Genomic DNA, 20,000 nt, shown 5'->3' with positions numbered 1-20,000 from the left:
CCCTCTCTCTCTCTCTCTCTCTCTCTCTCTCTCTCTCTCTCTCTCTCTCTCTCTCTCTCTCTCTCTCTCTCTCTCTCTCTCTCTCTCTCTCTCCTCTCTCTCTCTCTTTCTCTTTCTTTTCCTTATGTACAGACACCGACACATACACACACGCACTTACATAGAAAAAGAGTGCTAGAACAAAGCAGGGTACTGTTTCTACCCCTTTTGACTCCTTAGGTCATTCAGTTCCTGCTCCAAGAAACTGACTCCTTCTCCACCTCCTGTTTCTCTGCAGAAGTGGGGGAGGGAGTGAGGAGGGAATGAAGGGAAAAAGTGTGTGTGTGTGTGGGGGGGGGGGGGGGGTGTACTCAGGGGAGGTCGGCTGTTTTTTAATCTCACCTTCTCCAGCCTCCTCCACCCCCACCGTGTCTCCGTAGGGGAGGGGCAGTCTTTGGGTTGCCTGTCGGTGACCTGGGCGCATGGTTTGGAGGCCTCAGAGCGCAAGTCTATCGTGCAGGAAGCAGACCTCCTCCACTGCAGGAAGTGGCCAGACGAAATGGGGAAGGTCAAAGTTGAACCTTAATGTTCGGTGATACTTTGTGTGTGTGTGTGTGTCTCTGTGTGTGTGTGTTTCGACCTCTCAGTGGGATTTGCCATTGTGTGTGCGATTGTATATGAAGAGCTACTGTTCCTTCCAAACCCTTCTGTCAATAGAGAGAGTTTGTCATTGTTCCAGCGTGGACAAGTCAGAAGTCTGTCCCACACACATGTGGCCTTGAGGTTGTCTTGACTCTTTTTTTTTTTTTGTTGTTTTTTTTTTTTTTGTCTGTCATTAAAATGTTTATTTTTTTTTGTCCATATAATGGGAGCCTCTAAAGAATACCTCTCCTCCCACCACAATGCCACTGTGGCAAAAGTCCCTTTCAACCGCTTGTCAATCAGTCGTCACTGGAACGCCAGTCACACTCATATTCCCCGAGCAGCTCCAGGGGGCGGCCGACTGGCCGGGGGTGACCGGTTGGCCCTCGCTCCAAGGCGGCTCCACTCTGGCTGCACGTAAGGGGGGCCCTTTGTGGGATAACATCTCCCCAGCTCCTGGAGCCTTATCTCTGGGGTGGTGCCAGTCGGGGGTCCTGGTTCAGGCCTCAGAGATAGGCCTCACCTCTCCTCTCGCAGGGGCCCTCCACCCGGATGTGGTAAGGCCTCGCCGGCCACAGAGTGGGTACTGTGTTTGAGCTTCTCTTTGTACACACACACACACACACACACACACACACACACACACACACACACACACACACACACACACACACACACAAAAACCCTTTCCATTTGGAACTCTCCACAGTACCCTGGGCTCTGGAGGTCCTGTGGTGATGGAAGTTACCACACACCACACCCACACAAAAGAGTTTTTCCAAAGGAAAGTATTGAGGTGGTGGTGGTAGGTGGGTGGTGGTGTGTGGGAGGAGTTGGGTGGTGGAGGAGTTGGGTTGGAGCACACGGTGCTCTCTGTTGGCTCTCAGACGAGTGGCGGGTCCCACTAGGATCTGTGATTTCTCTCAGATGTCTGCTGTTTGTGTTGTACCTGGGGGCCAGACTTGAACTTTTAAATTCTTTGGAAACGGACGCAAGATAAACATACAAATGAACACATGTTCATGCATACACGCACACGAACACGCACACACAAACTGACAGTCTAACCATATTCTGAAATAATTTTTCTTGGTAAGCAAACCGTGGATGCGAAGGAATTTTCTACCACATGCTGGTACTATTTCCTAAAGTGTGGAGGCATGTCTGGAAATCACTCACGTTAGTCCGGGAAATGTGGATGCACTGGGATTCGGCGGCCTCGTTCATCCCTGGAGGCTGACGTTGTCCTAAAACTGTCCTCTGTCTCTGTGTCCAGGGTGCCAGGGACACGTTCGAGAGCTACTACAGGAAGCAGAGGAGGAAACAAGCACGGCTGGTGCTGCAGCCACACTCAAACATGGTACCAGTTACGCTTTAACTCTCAGCTCAGTCCGTTTTGGTGTGTGGAATACAGAATAATCATCTGTCAGCCTCTCACACACACAAAAAGGATCTACTCACATTCTCACCCTCCCACCACAACTACTGACACACACACACACAGTCACCTTCTGTACTTGTGAGGCACAAATCTGAATATGAATGATCTGTTTAATAGTGTGTGTGTGTGTGTGTGTGTGTCTTCCTCAGCATGAAACCCTGGAGGGATACAGGAGGTACTTCAATCAAATAGTGGGGTATGTGCAGCACTGTCTCCTATTCTTCCTCTGCTGTAGACATCACATCCATCCAAACAAAATCCTGAAATGGATTATAATTCACACAAGCAAACATCGAGAGGAGACTATTAATCTAATGTTTTATTGACGTATGTTTGTTTGTCATGCTGTCTGTATTGTGTTTATTTCTGTCATGTTAATTCCGAGAAAATGCTTAGCAACTTCCTTTACCATTGAAAAGTAAGATTTTGGAGTACAGGGTGTTGGATCAGTGTGAGTGTAGTTGTGTAAAAAGGCTGTGAGTTGATAAACATGGTGTCAAAATACTCACTTAACACTTACGCTAACTAGAAGGGGAGTGAATAATATGTAAATGTTTTGAAAAACTTCTACAGAGCTTTGACATATCTTAGAGCGCCTTAAATATGTACAAACATCTCTGAGTAGTGTCCTGAACGTGTCCAGTGTTAAGATCTCCATGACATTCAATATCTTCTGAGAGAATCAACGTAAACAAACAGAACAGCAGTCAGACAGTTTGACTCCTGAAAATACATCACCTCCGTCGACTAAGACCCTGAGAGGCTGGCTGCCTTTTTTCCCCCCCTCAGTCATACGTAGCATGTGAACTCAGTCTGTTTTCGAGGAACCATTGAGAATCCAAAAAGGCTCCCTTGTCAAATAGTCCCGTCATTGTCGTCCTGCGCAAACTCTTCCTCTGGAGCTTTCCTCATCCGGCCTGTCAGGGAGAGAGGTGCTCTGCGTGGATTTACAGTCGGCGGGATGGGGACATGGCAGATCTGTGTTTTTCTGACCGTCTGGGTGGGAATGTCGGGACGTCTCCGCCACATCTGGTGCAGGCTTCTATGCAAACACACACACACACTGCCCTGCTCAGAGATGACTGGTGAATGTCCAGAACGTCCACATGTGTAGGGAGACGTTTGTGCCCAGTGTCCCGTGACCAGTTCTCCTCTTGGTTGTGTGGCATCTTGCACAACAGCCATGAGTATGTGGACTGATGTCCTGTCCAGAATGCTCTACCTTGACCTCTTTTGTGTTCTGCATTGACCTCTGTCTTCTCTTGTTCATTATTTTGCCACCTTTTGCCTCTGCCTCTCACCTGGTAGGTTTTTTGTGGTGGAGGATCACGTCCTTCACACGACCCAGGGGCTGGTCAACCGGGCGTACGTGGAGGAGCTGTGGGAGATGGCCCTGTCCAAGAGCATCGCAGCGCTGCGCACACACTCGGTACGCCTCAGCAGCGCACACACACACACACACACACAAAAACACAGCCACGCACGCATGCAAGCACACACACACACACACACTGATTTTCACTGGTTCTCTTTCCTCTCTGTTCCACCCTAGTCGTACTGCACTGATCCAGACCTGGTGCTGGATCTGAAGAACCTCATTGTGCTTTTTGCAGACACACTACAGGTGAGGATGTGGCTTCTGCAACAGTCCTAACATACAACACAGTCGTCCCGAGATTGAATGCGGTTCAGTGTCACTTTGAACTTTGTCTGCCTGTGTGATCATCATTTTGTGTTTTTTTCATCATACCATTTGGTTGTTGTTGCTCTGAAGGGTTATGGGTTCACCGTTAACCAGCTGTTTGACATGCTTCTGGAGATGCGGGACCAATATGGGGAGATCTTGCTGAAGAAATGGGCCGTGTCCTTCAGGTGAGATGAACTGTCTGAGACCCAGTTTACAGTTGTTTTAAAAAAATGCCCTTACAAGAAATTTCAGGTTTCTGGTGAACGGTTGCTGCCAATTTGCGGCAAGGTCATATTTTGACATGCAAATTAGGCTTCTGGCAAACAGTTGTGGTTAACTTTTGGCAATGTTGCAGCAAGTTTGCAGCAATGTCATATGCAAATTAGGTTTGTCACCAGAAGTTCACTGGAAGTTTGCCATTATTGACTGAGTGTGGTGACATTAGTGGTCGAACACATTTGCCACTAGTGCCAAACTTCTCATTGTTGCCAGAACTTTGCTGGAAGTTTGTCTCTAGCGGCAAACATTGGCAAACTTCTGGCAATATTTTTCTAGTGAACTCATTTGTTTCCCACAAATCACCCACAAGTTTGCTGGAAATCTGCCGCAAGCATTTCATTTGTGTAAGGGTGTGTCTTGGGTGATCTGATCACAAGTGCTCAGCTCTACTGTAAATGCAAGTGTGAGCAATCACCAAGGCTCATTATGATCCGATCACTCAAACCACTTACCGAGGTGGTCTGAGATACATTTGACCACATCTTTTGTAGTGTAAACACCAATTCATTTATTTACTTATTTATTTAGTTGATTATTTGATAGGGACAATGTTTATTAATAGACAGACAAAAAGCTGTAAATAAGCTGTAAATTAGCTTGTCAGTGCTCATTTCATCTGTTGTCCATAGCCAGTTTATTAAAAAGGCAGCCTAGAATAAAAACAGAAAAATTCAACAATTTAAAAGTGTCCTTGACTGGCACTGTCGCTACTTGACTGAGAACCTTTGAAACATTTGCATTACCTTTGCGGCAAAGTAAACAATTCGGGCCCCAAGAGGTCAGAGAGGCATATCTCTCTCTCTCACACACACACACACACACACACACACACACACACACACACACACACACACACACACACACACAGACGTGCAAACCCATGGAAACAAAAGGATTGTCGTATTCTCAAAGGAGAAACAAATTCTTCACAGAAACACACCTTTTTTGTGTGATTTTTATTTTCTGCGACTCTCTTGACCCCGTTAAACTTGGACAAGGAAGGCTAGGGAAATGCCAGCCCATTGTGCCAGCTAGCTCCAGCACATCAAAGTCCTGAGTCAGAGGAGCATGGCTAATGTGTCCGGAATGGGCCGCGGAACAGCCCGGATGGGAACGCCGCTCTGACCTTGGGCAAATCCTTGCCGATTCCCGACCGGGAGACTGTTTGGCTGGGACAGCCAGCAGAAGGAGTCTTTGGAATTTGCGTGGTGTGGAAAAACACACGTGGAATGTTGGAGAAGTACATGAGATGAGCTGTGTGTACACACACACACACACACGCACGCACGCACTCTCTGTTGATGCACAGAGTTAAGTGTTGTTGGGTGTATTCCTAACAACAGATTCCCACATTGTGTGGTGGAAGTCTTATGAAGGTCAAGTGGTCAAATATTATTATATCTGAAGGTTGTTTGTCTATATTTGACCTCTGAAGCGGTTTGTCCTCCATTTTTCAGTCTTGGCAGTCTTGTTTTTGTTTTGTTCTGTATCAGTTAGCCGTTTAGCCTTGTCCCCTGGGTGACCTCTGTTGACGTTGGAACTGTAATCAGTCATTGTAATCACTAAAGCGTGCCTGTGATTTTTACTGTAAGCACCTGAAGAGTGTCACTCCTACTTTCCTCCATTCCACTCAGGCAAATCCTGGACCAGGACAACTACAGCCCCATCCCAGTAGCCACTCCGGAAGAGTACCACAGCATCATCAGTCAGTTCCCCTTCCAGGACCCGGAGCTGGACAAGGTCAGTCCAAGGTCACACAGTAGCTGATGGACAGTACTTCTTGTTCATAAGAAGAAGAAAAGAGTGTTTTGTTTGTTTTGTTGACCTCCATCATCTCTATTTCCTCTAGACTCCATTTCCTAAGAAGCTGCCCTTCTCAGAGTTTGTGCCTAAAGTCTACTGCCAGCTGAAGGAGTTCATCTACGCCTGTCTGAAGTTTTCTGAGGACCTACACCTCAGGTAAATCACACACACTGTCTCTCTCTCTCTCTCTCTCTCTCTCTCTCTCTCTCTCTCTCTCTCTCTCTCTCTCTCTCTCTCTCTCTCTCTCTCTCTCTCTCTCTCTCTCTCTCTCCATCTTACTCTCTTACTCATTCTCTCACTCAGTCTCTCGCTTACTCACACACACATACACTATGATGACATTTTTTGATAGACCCAGTTGTCAAAAAAGATGCACATGATCTTGCATGTGCACACACACTATTTCACACACACATGCGCACATGCTCACACAGACACACACACACACACACACACTTCCACCCACACACTCCCAACCATAGGCCTGCTGTACATTTTGAAGGTTTTCTGCAGCTCTTAGCCAGGACCGGTGTCCAGACATGCTCTCACACCTCCGCGCGACTCTGTGCCGCCGGCCGCTGTTCGTCTGACTGCCCGTCATCAGAGACCGAGCTAATTAACAGCGCCGCCTCCCTCCCTCTCTCCCTCGCCTGTCATCCTTCTCAGAACACTGAGCTCTCTGCACTCCCTTAATAATTTGTCCAGGTCTAACAGCCGCCCTTGGAAAAAGCAAAGACGACAATTAGTAATCAGCAGCACATAACATTTTCGTTTTTTTGTACAAGTAGAGATTAATCAGCCTCTTTTCAGAGAACTCTGAGTATTGAATCATTTTGAGTTTTTTTTTTTTTAAATGATAATAAAGGTTTTTTCGTCTGTCTACGTTAATAGAATTTTGTGCAGGGAGTGTCTGCCTAACCCAGCATAGTTCATTGAATGGTATCCAGTTTATTAATAGTCTTTCCTAAAGCGAGACAATTGAAGGAAAAACGACATGTCTACCAGAAAGTAGGGATTTTGTATTACCTCTGTATTTGCACGTACAATTTATTTCACTTTTCTCTTGTCTGACTAATTTAACTTGTTCCTGACACATAGCACATTGTATTTTTGTAGGTATCCTTATCTGCCTCCCCCAAAATCAGCTTTAGCTTTATGCATAAATACATATTCAGCAGAGTTCTCAAATGCAGACCAGTAAATCTGATCTCCTGAGCCCTCTCCACGCCACCCCTTCGCATTGGGGCCTGAGGGGGTCACCAAGGTCAAGGTGAAAGTTCGTACCCAGTAGTATCGATAACAAAGCTTTTTGAGCCCTCTGTCCGGTCCTTGTACCTGCAACAGACATGGCGGGGGGGTTGCATGTCTGCGTAAAGTTTAGAATCGCTCTGATTGGTCGTTTTGTAATTGGTTTCCGTTTTTCTGAGGGTGTTTGAAGTCGGCTTGTCTACGTGCTCTTGGTGGACTGTGTCAGGTCTGGTTACCTCAACGGGACGGTGGACCGTCTGGTTGTCTGATCTTGATTTGAGGTGGTTGTTGGGGGATGGGCCGGGGGGTCTCTCTCCGCTGGTAGCCAGAGGTTAGAGAGGTTGCCGGGGTGGCTGTGTCAAAGCGAGACCTTGAGAAAGTGGTCAGATATTAGCAACCTTAAACCGGCTTCCCAGAGTTCCTCTGTTGTCCAGACTTCCTGTGCTGAATTTTCAAAAGCCCTTTGACTCGTGTGTTTTTTTTTTTTTTTTCTTTTGCTTCTTTTTTGTTATTCCAGCAATGAGTTTGATGGTTCAATTACCAGACGAGGAAATAAGACAATTTAGGTAGGAGGTAGTCAGGAAGGATAAATGGCCTTGGTGAGTTGTTTTAATCTCTGTAAACACTGAGCTGTCCTCTTTTTCCTCTCAAAAATTATCCTTTTTTCTCACTGTCAGCTAAAGCTGGTGATTTATTGATAACAGGAATAGCTTATGACAGGGGAATTATTAGTGCCTGTGTGTGTGTGTGTGTCTGAGAGAGCGAGAGCAAGAAAGAGCAGGAGAGAAAGAGATGAAGAGAGGTTTGTTGTCTAATGTGAGTTTGTGCACTCGCTCCATCTGTTTTTCCCCTCCCCACCCCATATTTTTGGGTGTCTGTTAGAAATGGGAGATGAGAACTGAACCCTCCGAGAGCATTGTCTTTCAGCCCCGTTCGTATCAAGCGGCCTCTCCTTTTGGTGTGGTGTGGAGTGCACAGAGTCAGACTGGGCTCTGAGAAGCATCAAGCTCCCCCCTCCCACCCTCTCCCCAATTCCCATACGTTTGAACTGCTCCCCCCCCCCCAAAAAAAAAAAAAAAAAAGAGCAGCCCATGGCTTGTGTAGCCATACTGAACATATTTGACTCTTTTTTTTTTTTTTTTTTTTTTTTTTTTTTTTTTTTTTGTACGTTTTCAGACAGGTCCTCATTAGATTTGTGTGAGGAATGAGTGCAGGGCTTTTGGGACTTTTTTTGGGAAAGGCGAAGGAGCCATCAGACTCCACCAGATGTAGTGAGTACTCCAGTGGCCTGTGTGGACAGGGTGGGGGTGGGGGTGGGGGTTGGGGTGGGGTGGTGGAGAGTTGAAAAAGTGTGGTTATCGGAAACGGAAACCTGTGAGTGACAGACCAAAGGAGACGGGGAACAGGACTGCATGCATACTACAAAGCCCAAGTTCACAGCAGACAGTCGGGCCTTGCGGTTTGCACCGGATTCAGTTCAGAGATGAGAGGTGCTGCTGGATGAAGGGAAAGGGGGGTGGGAACGAGGGAATGGGAGACTGGGAGAACGAGAGAACGCCAGTGCAGGTGGTGTTGACTCGCAGGAATTCTGGAATTTCCTCTGGTCATTCTCATTGCCCATTCCTTCTCTCCTTTCACGTTGTGCATCTGTGAACTTTGAACTTCTGGTTCTTTTGTGAGAGGAACTTTTCACTTTCTGTGGAGGCTTTTGACTTTTCACAGTACTAATAGACACTCAGAAAAATCATTGCTGTCCCCCGTTGCCATAAGAATTGCCCAAAAAATTCCCTATATTCATCCTCTTGCTTTTCAAGGGTCCTCAAAATTCAACATCACCATCTGCGGCCTTCAATTCAGCCTGACATGTTTGATGCTGGAAATATTTAAATGTGTTTTTCCCCTCCTGCTAAGAATCAGTTGCTAATCAGGCCGGCCTCTAAAGCCGCTTGCATAAATAAATGGAGGGAGTGAGAGCGAGGTACCTCACAATAGGATCCATCCATCCTCAGTTCCGCTCCAACCACCACTGCCCCCCCCCCCCCCCCCCCACACACACACACCCCCGCCCTGCTGTTTTTTCTCGCTTTAATCAACCAAATTACTCTCCTGATTTCCTTTCCTTCCTGGCCACACCACTTCACAGCACTCCTGCTCTTTCCCCAGGAATCTCTGGTCACATCCGAGGATAATCCCCACACCTATTTCAAAGGCGAATCAAAGACTGCGCAAGTCGCACTTGCATGTGCATTTGCACATGGTCACTAAATCACTTCTAATGTCTTTTCATTTTCCCACAGACCAGTTTGTTAAACGGTGTTACAAATGGAGTTTTAGTTTTTTTTTTTTTTTTTTTTTTGTTTCGTCTCCGGTGACGACAATCACTTAATGTTATTTGCTTATCCTCTTTTAATGTGTACAAAATACTAAATAAACAATCAAACAGCTGTGCTTGCAGCTTGAGTAGAGGCTGGGTGTGCAGTTAAGGGTTCTGACTGGCTGTTTCATGGGTTTTTTGGGCTAGGATCATTTATTTTCCTCAGGTTGGGCCCATCAATCTCTCCCCACGCCGACCTTTAATGACCCAGAGTTCAGTGCGGCAGAGGAAAACAGGGTGACGTGTCTCCATGATCTCATGGCTCATGTAGTCATGGCTGCCACTTGCCAAATGGAGCAGTGAGCGCTGACACTGGGCTCTCTACGTCTGTCTCCTTCCTCGTCCTGGTCCTCATCTGGACCGTCCATAAGAGCTTGCTGTGTGTGTATGTGTGTGTGTGTTTTTATATGTGGAACATCATTTGGATGGATTCTATGTCTGTCTCCTCCTCATCTTCGTCTGGACCGTCCAAAAGAGCTTGCTGTGTGTGTCTGTCTGTGTCTGTGTCTGTGTCTGTGTCTGTGTGTGTGTCTGTGTGTGTGTCTGTATGTGTGTCTGTGTCTGTCTGTGTGTCTGTCTGTGTGTCTGTCTGTGTGTGTGTGTTTTCATGTGGAACTTCAGATTTTAAATGCTGGACTCTGTCTGTCTCCTTCCTCGTCCTCATCTGGACCGTCCAAAAGAGCCTGCTGTGTGTGTGTGTGTGTGTGTTTTCATGTGTAACATCGTTTTTTAAACGCTGGACTCTGTCTCTTTCCTCTTTGTCCTCGTCTGGACCGTCCAAAAGAACTTGCTGTGTGTGCGTGCGCGTGTGTATGTGGAGCATCGGTTTTTAATCCAGCAGTGTAAGGTCGCTGCCACGGTCCTGACTGAATGTTACATTTCTTACACTTGCTTGTTCAGTCTAGATCTGTCCCCGAGCTACGCACCACTGACTTGGTGAATTGCTACGTTCTGCACAGGGACCTCTTGTCCTCACAGCAATTGTTTTTCAAATTCTTCCTCTGTCTCTCTTGAACAGAATTTAGAGAGATAATTTAGCAATTTAGGAGGAATGTGTTTGTTTCCCTTCGAGAGAAGCAGCACTCAGAGTTTGCATGGCGTCTCCACATTGTCAACATTGGTCTCGCCCCCTTCCCCCCATCTCTCTCTCTCTCTCTCTCTCTCTCTCTCTCTCTCTCTCTCTCTCTCTCTCTCTCTCTCTCTCTCTCTCTCTCTCGATCCCTTCTGTACTCTCTCGTTCGGTTTGCCCTTCCAGGAGACTCGCTGCTTGTCCAAAAACTGCGACATGAGCTCTAAATAAACTGCAGTTGAACATTTCCGAAATTCCTACAATGGGAGAAAGGCAGAGGAGATGAGAAAATTGATAAAGCCGCTCCTGCCGCAGTTCCATCTGGAACCTTCTCCAGACCTCAGGCGCACATGGGGAGCAGCAGGGACCTCAGTCATCTCCGCTACTGTTCCCTCTAGAGACTGGGTTTGTGTTGCAGCAGTCAGCCACTGCATGCTGACAAGCACATGGTGTATGGTTAATGGATGGTGTGTGTGTGTGTGTGTGTGTGTGTGTGTGTGCTCATACAGTGGGGATAAGAGGAGTAACTCATGTTCTCTCTTCTCAGTTCGACAGAGATTGATGACATGATCCGCAAATCCACCAACCTGTTGCTCACGAGGACTCTTAGCAACTGCCTTCAGTATGCCATCAAGAAGAAGAATGTAGGACTAGCGGAGGTGAGTTTGTTTGTTTGTTTGTTTGTTTATTTGTTTGTTAATGTTGAATTTAGTTGGGAGTGTTTGTGTTTTATGGAGTGTGGAGGGAGTGCGTGTGTGATGTGCTTTGGTGTGAGCCTCTGACTGCCCTCAGTGATGTCCATTCCCCATAACCTGCTATAGGCCACAGGAGACCCCCCCCCCCCCCCCCCACCACCACTTCCTCAACTCCCAACCCTTCAACCCCTGTCCCTAAAGCATTTTCAGCCGTTTCCTTCCAGCATTCCCAATCCTCTCGCCCCTAGAACTTTCCCAACCGTGGTGTCCCTGAGCCGATCTCTCATGACGCCCCTACCTCTCGGGAACCGGTAGCCTCTGGATGCCCCCGCTGCGCTCACAGGGGCTTGACTCCCACTGTCTCTGCCTCAGAAGTGTGTTTAGTCTGACTGACCCTGTTTTTATGGAGTTTTGTTTACAACCTTCAGACTCCAGATATGGAGTTCAGCTGGGTGCCAGTGGCAAGGGAGGGATGGAGAGAGGGAGAGAGAGAGTGGGTAGACAGACAGAGAGAGAGAGAGAGGTGTAGAGAGGGGTAGAGAGAGACATAGTGAGGGTTTCACACAGTGCTTGGTTGTCAATTTGGCATGAGAAGGTCACTCTGGGGACAGCGCCTTTCTTCTCCATTTCCCACAGCTGCTGTACAGTAGAGTTTATTTTTTTCTCCTTTTTTGAAGGTATATTTTTTGTGGCTTTTTGCCTTTAATTGGACAGGACTGTGAAGTTTTTACAGTGAGTAAGTGGGAGAGAGAGATGGGGGTGGGAATCGGGAAATGACCGCGTGTCATATTCGAACCTGGGTCCCCGTGGGCACTCAGTCCCGAACGTGGTATGAGCTCTGTAGTCAGTTGCACCACAGTGCCCCCGTAGAGTGGCTGTTTTAACCAGACCTGATGAACACGAGAGGTCCGTGATCAACACTGTTATCAACACTCCAAATGCACACCACCAGGATAGTCCTGGATTAAAGGTGCTATAAGCGATGTAACGCGGTTTCTTTGCCACATACAGCTAACATCACCTTACCATCCGCTAGCTGCCTGTGCACCAAATACACTGTAAAAAAAAACGTGGTCTCTGTGGACAGCCTAGGCTCCAAAAACGGCCTCAAAACAACTTGGGCAAACCTTGCCCATAAAAACATAACAAACTGTTCCAGCAAATGACAAGATGCGCGTTTGGGGGAGTTTCAATTGCACGGGAGGGAGGGGGATGGAGTAGCGACCTAGCTCTCTGTTTTATTTGAACGTCAACAGAAGTGACATTACCCTGCATAGCTTATAGCACCTTTAAAGACACAATCCATATAGTATAAGGTGGTGAAATATGCTGCATGCCATGCGGAAGCGGCTCAGGTGAAGAACGTGAAGGAACGTCTCCTTTTTTCCCATGACCTCAGTTGGTGCAGGTCATCATCAACACTACTCACCTGGAGCAGTCATGCCACTACCTGGAGGAGTTCATCTCCAACATCACCAGCGTTCTCCCCGACAACATGAACGCCACCAAACTCTACGGCACCTCCACCTTCAAGGTGAGTGGAGCGCTATGCCCTGTCTGACCCACACCCACCTCAAGGGTCTCTACCTCTGGCCATATAGCTGTTGATTCTACCTGCCCTCCTCAAAATTACCTCTCTGTCTCTCTCTCTATCTGTCTGTCTGTCTGCCTTTCTCTCTCTCTCTCTCTCTCTCTCTCTCTCTCTCTCTCTCTCTCTCTCTCTCTCTCTCTCTCTCTCTCTCTCTCTCTCTCTCTCTCCCTCCTGCGTAGGATGCGCGCCATGCGGCGGAAGAAGAGATCTACACTAAACTCAACCACAAGATTGACCAGTTCCTGCAGCTGGCCGATTATGATTGGATGGCGACGCAGGCGGCAGGGCAGGCCAGTGACTACCTGAGTGACCTCATCGCCTTCCTCTGCAGCACCTTTGCCGTCTTCACCCACCTGCCTGTGAGTTTCACACCCTTCACCACTTTTGGCACCACCTTTCATCCTTTCTCACATTCTTCACCCTCTTACACACCCCTCATCTTGGCCACCCAGAAGACACTACCAGGCTAGAATAACTTGACTCTCACTCAGATCTTTCTTTCTTTCTTTCTTTCTTTCTTTTTCTCTCTCTCTCTCTCTCTCTCTCTCTCTCTCTTTCTCTTTCGGTCTGTCCTCCTGTCTTTCTCTCTTTCTCTCTCTCTCGTCCTGTCTTTCTCTCTTTCTCTCTCTCTCGTTTTCTGTCTCTGTCTGTACACCCGCGCGCCCCTCCCTCCTAATATCTCTGTCCTGATTCCCATGTGGTTGCTCGACACGGGAACGCTAAAGCCCGGGTTAAGTCATTAGCCGCTAGCCCCGTGCCTTTCCCAGGGGGCTCGGCCTCATCGACTCCATTGCTTTAAGGGGATTAGCCGCGCTGTGCACTTGAACTCCGGGGGGAAGCTAAGTGGGATTGGGCCGCTCAAGAGTCTTTGCGCACCACGCTGGGGCCCCTCTCCATGCTATGGAGCTAACGAGCTGGCTCGGCGGGCCCAAAGGGTCGCTGGAGATCGTGCCCTTGCTCAGCCGGTCTTGCCCGAGGACTGACCTCTGTGGCCACCGCTAGAGGATTTGTTACATGTTTTCTTTTCTTTTTTTTAAAGGGCCATGGGGGGTTAGGGCTGGGGTTGGGGTTGTTTGGTGGGGTGGGCTGGACGGGGGGCAGAACAAAGGTGTCCCTGAGGTCAGCCAGCGAACCGAGGCCCTGCTGGAGGGCTCTAAAGCCGAGGCGGTGAAAGCTGCTTCCAGGGTCAGACTCTAATCTCCACCCTTGATCTGGAGTGACCCCTGAGTCCACAGCGTCCCCGCCACACCACACCGCAACACCCTCCCTCCCTACCCCCTCCCAAACACACTCGCTGCACAGGAAGAAACTAAGGAAACAACAGCACTTGCATTGTTGAGCTGACGCCAATACACACACACTCGCACACAGACACACAGTCGTACATACACACACACACACACACACACACACACACACACAAACATTCTCGTGAGTTTCTCGGCGCGCTCACGTGCCAAGTTGTCGCAAACACACGGCTTCACCACAGTCCCACTTCCTAGAAGTCTTCTTTGCAAATGTTGCCTCTCATTTGACCGAGTGCGTTGATAAGGTTATGTCCCCTCCACTCGCCACTGCTTTTGGACGGCGTGTGTGTGTGTGTGTGTGTGTGTACATGTGTACATGCTTGGGAAAAGTGTTTGTGCTTTCTTGGCTCCCCCATATTTTGCAGAGTCAAAAGTTCGCCGTGTTGAGAATGACCCCCGTAGCCACAATCGCGCAATCTATGAGTGCTTGTCCTGTTCAACCCCGGCCGTGAGTTCTGGGCTTCCTGACCGCAGATCGATCAGGGGGAATCCATTTCGGGGCAGTCCGTAAAAATGACACAAGCTCGCACCCGACCACAGAACACTGGCGTTCCATCCCCATACTCTGGTATTCCACAGACCCAGCATAGCATGGCCCCCAGGGCTTGACTGATGTTTTCAACTCCCCCTCACCTTCTGTCTCCTTTAGGGGAAGGCCATTGAGCACGGCACCCTTCCGGTGAGTATGGTAACGGTGTGGTTTAACCCCCCCAACCAAACAACCAACCAACCAATCAACCAAACAACCAAACAACCACTGACCGTAACACTGCACTAAAGCTCCCTGCCTGGTCCTCAGTCTCTTGCAGGTTGAAGTGTTGATTGAGAACTCGTTGATAGAACTGTGTGTGTGTGTGTCAGTGTGTGTGTTGGTCCTCCCTTTGCCGTGATTTAATTACATTGGTGGCATGCTTGTCAACTGATAGACATCAGCAGAGGACAAACCTCTTTATGGCATGCAAATGCTTGCACAGGCTTTTTTTTGTCATTTATGATTTTGTGATATATACTGTATTTGTGCTCTCCCACTCCCTACCTCGTGAGCTTTTTTTCCCCTCTTGTAGACAGCAACTTGGACGCACCAACAGCAACTTAAACCTCACATGGCAATGAACCCTAAAGCGCTTTAGCATTCCTAGTGTCCCGTGCGCTAAACACAACTCAAGCATATGCATTTTGAAATGAAGGGACCTCACGGGATCAAGAGTATATATACTTATACATGAAGGAGAGAGGGAGGGAGGGAAGGAGCGAGAGACAGAGGGAGAAAGAGCAAAAGAAGGCAAGAAAAAGAGAGAATGAGAGAGAGAGAGAGAGAGAGAGAGAGATGAAGAATTTCGGTGGAAAAACAAGCTCAAGAATGTCCTTCTTAGAAACTGCGCTTTTTCGAATGAGCTGCTTTAGTCGGCCAGGGCCACGTGCGGAGTGCAGGGGGTGCTGAAAGGGCAGCGTGCGCAATCCGGCCGACTGCCCTCTGGCTCACGCTCCTAACTGACCGCTGCCCACTGCCCATGGCCAGGAAGCAGAGGCTCGCAGGGCCTCTGGACATAAGCGCTGACAAGAGTGCAGCGCACCGCACTTTTTAAACGTTCGATTAAACGTACGATAGATTTCATGGTTTCCAATACAACCCTGCACACAACTTACACTGCTGCCTTGTAGGTTACGATTACCAGTAAGTTACATTTTTGTCGGTGCCGCTCAATAAAATCCAATTGATTGGCTCCAGATGAGGGCACGCGTGGACTAAGCTTAGCACACGTCTGGCTGCAGGTCGGGTGGGCAGCATGCAGCCGTGTCGTTAGCCCGGCCAGGCCTGGGCCCCAGTTCTTACAAAGTGGGGAAAGTAGGCAGTGGTTATGAAAGGATCACTAAGCCCACTGCACAAAAGAACGCAAGCTTAGACTGTGGCGTCGTTATCCCGAGCGGACCCGACCTGACCCAGGGTTGTTTGCACACTATAGATATTGCCTGTGTGTGTGTGTGTGAGTGTGTGAGAGAGAGAGATTAGTTACTACCAGTAGGCCTTTTGTGAAGTGTTCAAGTCAAGTTGAATTTTTAATCCCAAAGAGAGAGATTTGCTAAGATAAAATGGGGTGTTCATGAATATCTGCTTTTGTGTGTAAATGTAAATTCTGAAGTCTGAGAAGTTAGTGGTAGTTAGTTTCTGTCGCCCAATCAACAACTGCAGTGGATCTAGCCTGGTCTAGCTCCATCCTTTAGGTACCGTACCATTATTCTTGGTACCCTATCGGAAGGGTGCCAAAATAATGCTGCACCGAACAGAACCGTACCACTCTGTGGAAATGAGCACTCTGTGTCTCCTGAATGGGTCAGTGGTCACTTCATGACCTTCTCTCAATTGTCCGTTGAGCATACCACATGTAGATATGGCTTGAGTGGTCCTGAGAGGTTTATAGCAGTTGGTTTTGGGAAATCTGTTTTTACTTGTTCTCGCTGTGAGTTTGTCCTCTTCAAACTCACAGTGAAAACAAACTTTCCTCTCCTCGTTCTCCCTGCGTGAGTTTGTCCGTTGGAGTGTGAGGAAGGTAAAGCCATGTTTGTGTCTCTGCACATGTGGTCCGTGTTCTCAAACAGTTTGTGACCAGAGGCTAACATGCTGACACTTAATGTCCAAGACTCCCTTTCCCCCTCCTTTGTGTGTGTGTGTGTGTGTGCGCCTGCGCGCACATGTGCATGCGGTTCGATGTTAAACGACTCTCAAATGTTCCTGCTGTCCTCAGCAGAGCATAGAAGTGTTGTGTAATGATCGACATGTTGGCTTTTGTCTTTTATGTGTGTGTGTCTAAACACCTCTGGCCAGCAGGTTTGGGACTCGCACATTATTTATTTAAACTCTCTCTGAGCATCTCTTCAAAGTGGAACACAGTAAGTTGAGACTTGGGAGGAGAAAGTGGTAGTGTCTTGTTGCCTTCTGTGTGTGTGTGTGAGTGTGTGTGCTAGCTGTTTTGAAGAGGGGGAGAGCTTGGGGACTTTGACCGTGGCATAGCACGCATCCGAGGCTGGAGTGTGATTGCGCCTGACAGCCGTCCGGTCGTCCCCTCGTGCCTCCCTGCTCTGCGTCTGATTATGTGCTGTCGTGCCTTCCCACTCGTTGCTATGGTAAACACGGGGGGGGGTAGCTCCAAGGTTTTTGTGTTGGCCTAAAACACGAGTGGCACCCGGACACCCGAAAGCCCCTGGAGATGGGGTGGGGGAGGACTCCGCGGGTGCTGAGTGTCTGGCGCGTTCGCCGTGTCCAACACGGTTTGCGTCGGGCTGCTGGCCGTGTCGGTTAGCGAGGCTCCTTAGCGAGATGGCTGCGTTTCACATGCACTCTGGCCAGAAGGCGCTCACCACAACGTTTATGAATCTCTTCCATATTTCATTTTTTTCCCCTTTCTCTCACTGTGCGTCTCCCCCTCTTCTCTCTCTCTCTCCCTCTCTTCTCCTCGGCCTTATATAATTGATATAATCTCCGCATCTCCTGTCTGTCTAAAAAACCCCGTCGCTCTTTTTGTCACTTTAGGGCCCCCTTCCTTCTCTCTCTTGCTCACCCGCTTTCTCACCCTCTCCTCGACGACTCTTGTTTTCTCGCCCTGCCCTCTCTGGTTCGATCAGGCCTAATGGCTGTTTATTTTCTCAGCCGTGGGGAGCGGAGTGCTTTTTAATGAGCACTTTGATGAGCGCCTCCTTAATTAAGGGGTCGAAAGAGTGAGCAAGAGGGAGAACTGTAGGCAGCAGGAGTCGAGGTGGTGCCGCCTGTTCCCCTCCATCCATCCATCCATCCCTCTTTCTGTCTGTCTGTCTTTCTTTCTTTCTTTCTTTCTTTCTTTCTTTCTTTCTTTCTCTCTCTATTTCTCTCCCCCCCTTCACCCTTTGCTGAGCCCCAAGGCTAATTGTTAACATGCTTCTATCCTGAACTGTAAAACAAATGTGCTACTGTGAGTTGAGCGTGTGCTTAAAACAGACCTCCATCTCCACCCCTCCACATCTCCATCTCTGCACCTCTGCACCTCCACCCTTCCCCTGGCTCCCTGGCTGCTGCTCTGTGGTCAGACATTTACTGTTTTGAGGGAACTGCACTGGCCTGCAGGACCTCTGGTTAACATTCAGAGCATACCTGCATCACACAACTGGCCATGCCAGAGCTTTCTCATAGCATTGTTATTTAAACAATGTCCTAGTGAACTAGGATAGGAGTATCGTATTCTCAAGGACTCTTTAGGAAGTGTAAAAGTGTAGGGAGGGTGGATGCAACTGATTGTCCATTGTTGTCATTGGGTGTTGTGGGCATCAGGCATGTAAGACTCTTTCATACGCATTCTCACTAGCCAGCCTAATCTTGGGTGTAGTGTTATTGTGAAGGTGCTTGTTAGAGTATGAGGAGAGTAGGGCTAGTTAGGGGATTTTTTTTTTTTTTAACTGAATGAAGGGCATGTTAGGACGTATGCTAATCTAACTTAATCTTAACATATGTTAATCTTTGGTTTAACCAAAGAAGAATTTACTGTGGTTTTAACTGACATATGTTGTGTTTGGTGAGTTAAACTACATCCCGAATTCTGAAAAAGTTGGGATGCTTTGTCAAATGTGAATTAAAAAAGAATGGTATGATTTACAAATAATGTCAGCGCTATATTTAATTGAGAATAGGTCAAAGACAACATATCAACTGTTGTAGGAGAGAAATTTGACTATTTCATGGAAAAAAATAAGCACATTTTGAATTGGATGCCAGCAACTAGTCTCAAAAAGTTGGGACAGGCACAACAGGCTGGAAAAGTTGTGTAATGATAAAGACGGCAAAAAGAGGAACATTTCGCAACTAATTAAGTGAACTGGAACCATAATGGAGATAGAAAAAAAAGAGTTTCTCAGAAGTAAGGATGTGGAGGTATTAATCACTTTGTGTAAACCTGTATGGGCAAATGATGAAACAACATAAGAATATTTTTTAATAAATGTTTCTTATCATGAAATTGCCCTTCAGTCAAGAAAGAACTCGCACACCAATGTTGCCGATGTCAACTTTAATCCAATCAGTGATGAAAAGTGCAAATTGCTACCAAAGTGCAAAAACATATCATGATATTGCAAAATAGTTGACAATTTAATCATCTACAGTACATAATATCATGGAAATATTCAGAGAATCCAGATAAACCTTCAAAACAAAGGACCGGGCTGACAAAATATTGGATGGCTGTCTTTTTGGACTTCAGATGGTATTGCATTAAAACCAGACATTTTTCTGTGAAGAAAATCATTGTATGGGCTCAGAAAAACGTTAACCATTGTCTAAGAGCACAGTTTAATGCTCCATTCACAAATGCTAGTGTAAACTCTACCATGCAAAGAAGACATTTTATTTAGACATGAAACAGAAATGCTAACATCTTATCTGAGCCGGAGCTCTTTTAACATTAATTGATGTAAGGTGGAAAAGGGTCCTGTGGTAAGACCAATCAAAATGTGCAATTATTTTTGGAACATGGACTCCTCTGGGCTAAAGAGGAAAGGGACTATTCAACGTATCCAACGTATCCAAGTTGTTATAGTGCTCAGTTCAAAACCCAGCAGCCATGATGGTGTGGAGGTGCATTAGTGCCTATGGCATGGGCAATTTGCACATCTGATGAGGCGCAATCAATTGTGAATGATGTCCACATGTTTTGAGCAACATAGACTGTCATCCAGACATTGTCTTTTCAGGGCAGACCTTGAATATTTCAGGAAAACAATGGCAAAATGAATTCTGCACATATTTCTCCATATACAGTATACAGTACATATACACAGTAGTTCTCTACAGAGGAAGAGTCCAGGTGCTAAAATGGCCTATCTGCAGGCCAAACCTGTCCAATTGGGTGCATCATGGTGAA

At 47.5% G+C, this 20,000-nt stretch overlaps 1 protein-coding gene across 1 annotated transcript in view; it reads left to right on the top strand.

Annotated features, from left to right (window-relative positions):
• Positions 1-20,000, top strand: part of exoc6b (exocyst complex component 6B) — an 84,537-nt gene that overhangs the window by 33,985 nt on the left and 30,552 nt on the right. The window contains 10 exon segments of the mRNA XM_042069386.1: positions 1,898-1,981; positions 2,212-2,258; positions 3,371-3,491; positions 3,615-3,686; positions 3,837-3,934; positions 5,663-5,768; positions 5,878-5,987; positions 11,070-11,181; positions 12,617-12,751; positions 12,988-13,167. Coding sequence (XP_041925320.1) covers positions 1,898-1,981; positions 2,212-2,258; positions 3,371-3,491; positions 3,615-3,686; positions 3,837-3,934; positions 5,663-5,768; positions 5,878-5,987; positions 11,070-11,181; positions 12,617-12,751; positions 12,988-13,167 — 1,065 coding nt within the window.

The sequence above is a fragment of the Alosa sapidissima genome, chromosome 18, assembly GCF_018492685.1.
Source record: "Alosa sapidissima isolate fAloSap1 chromosome 18, fAloSap1.pri, whole genome shotgun sequence".
NCBI classification, from domain to species: Eukaryota; Metazoa; Chordata; class Actinopteri; order Clupeiformes; family Clupeidae; genus Alosa; species Alosa sapidissima.
This window is presented reverse-complemented; position numbering and strand designations above follow the sequence as displayed.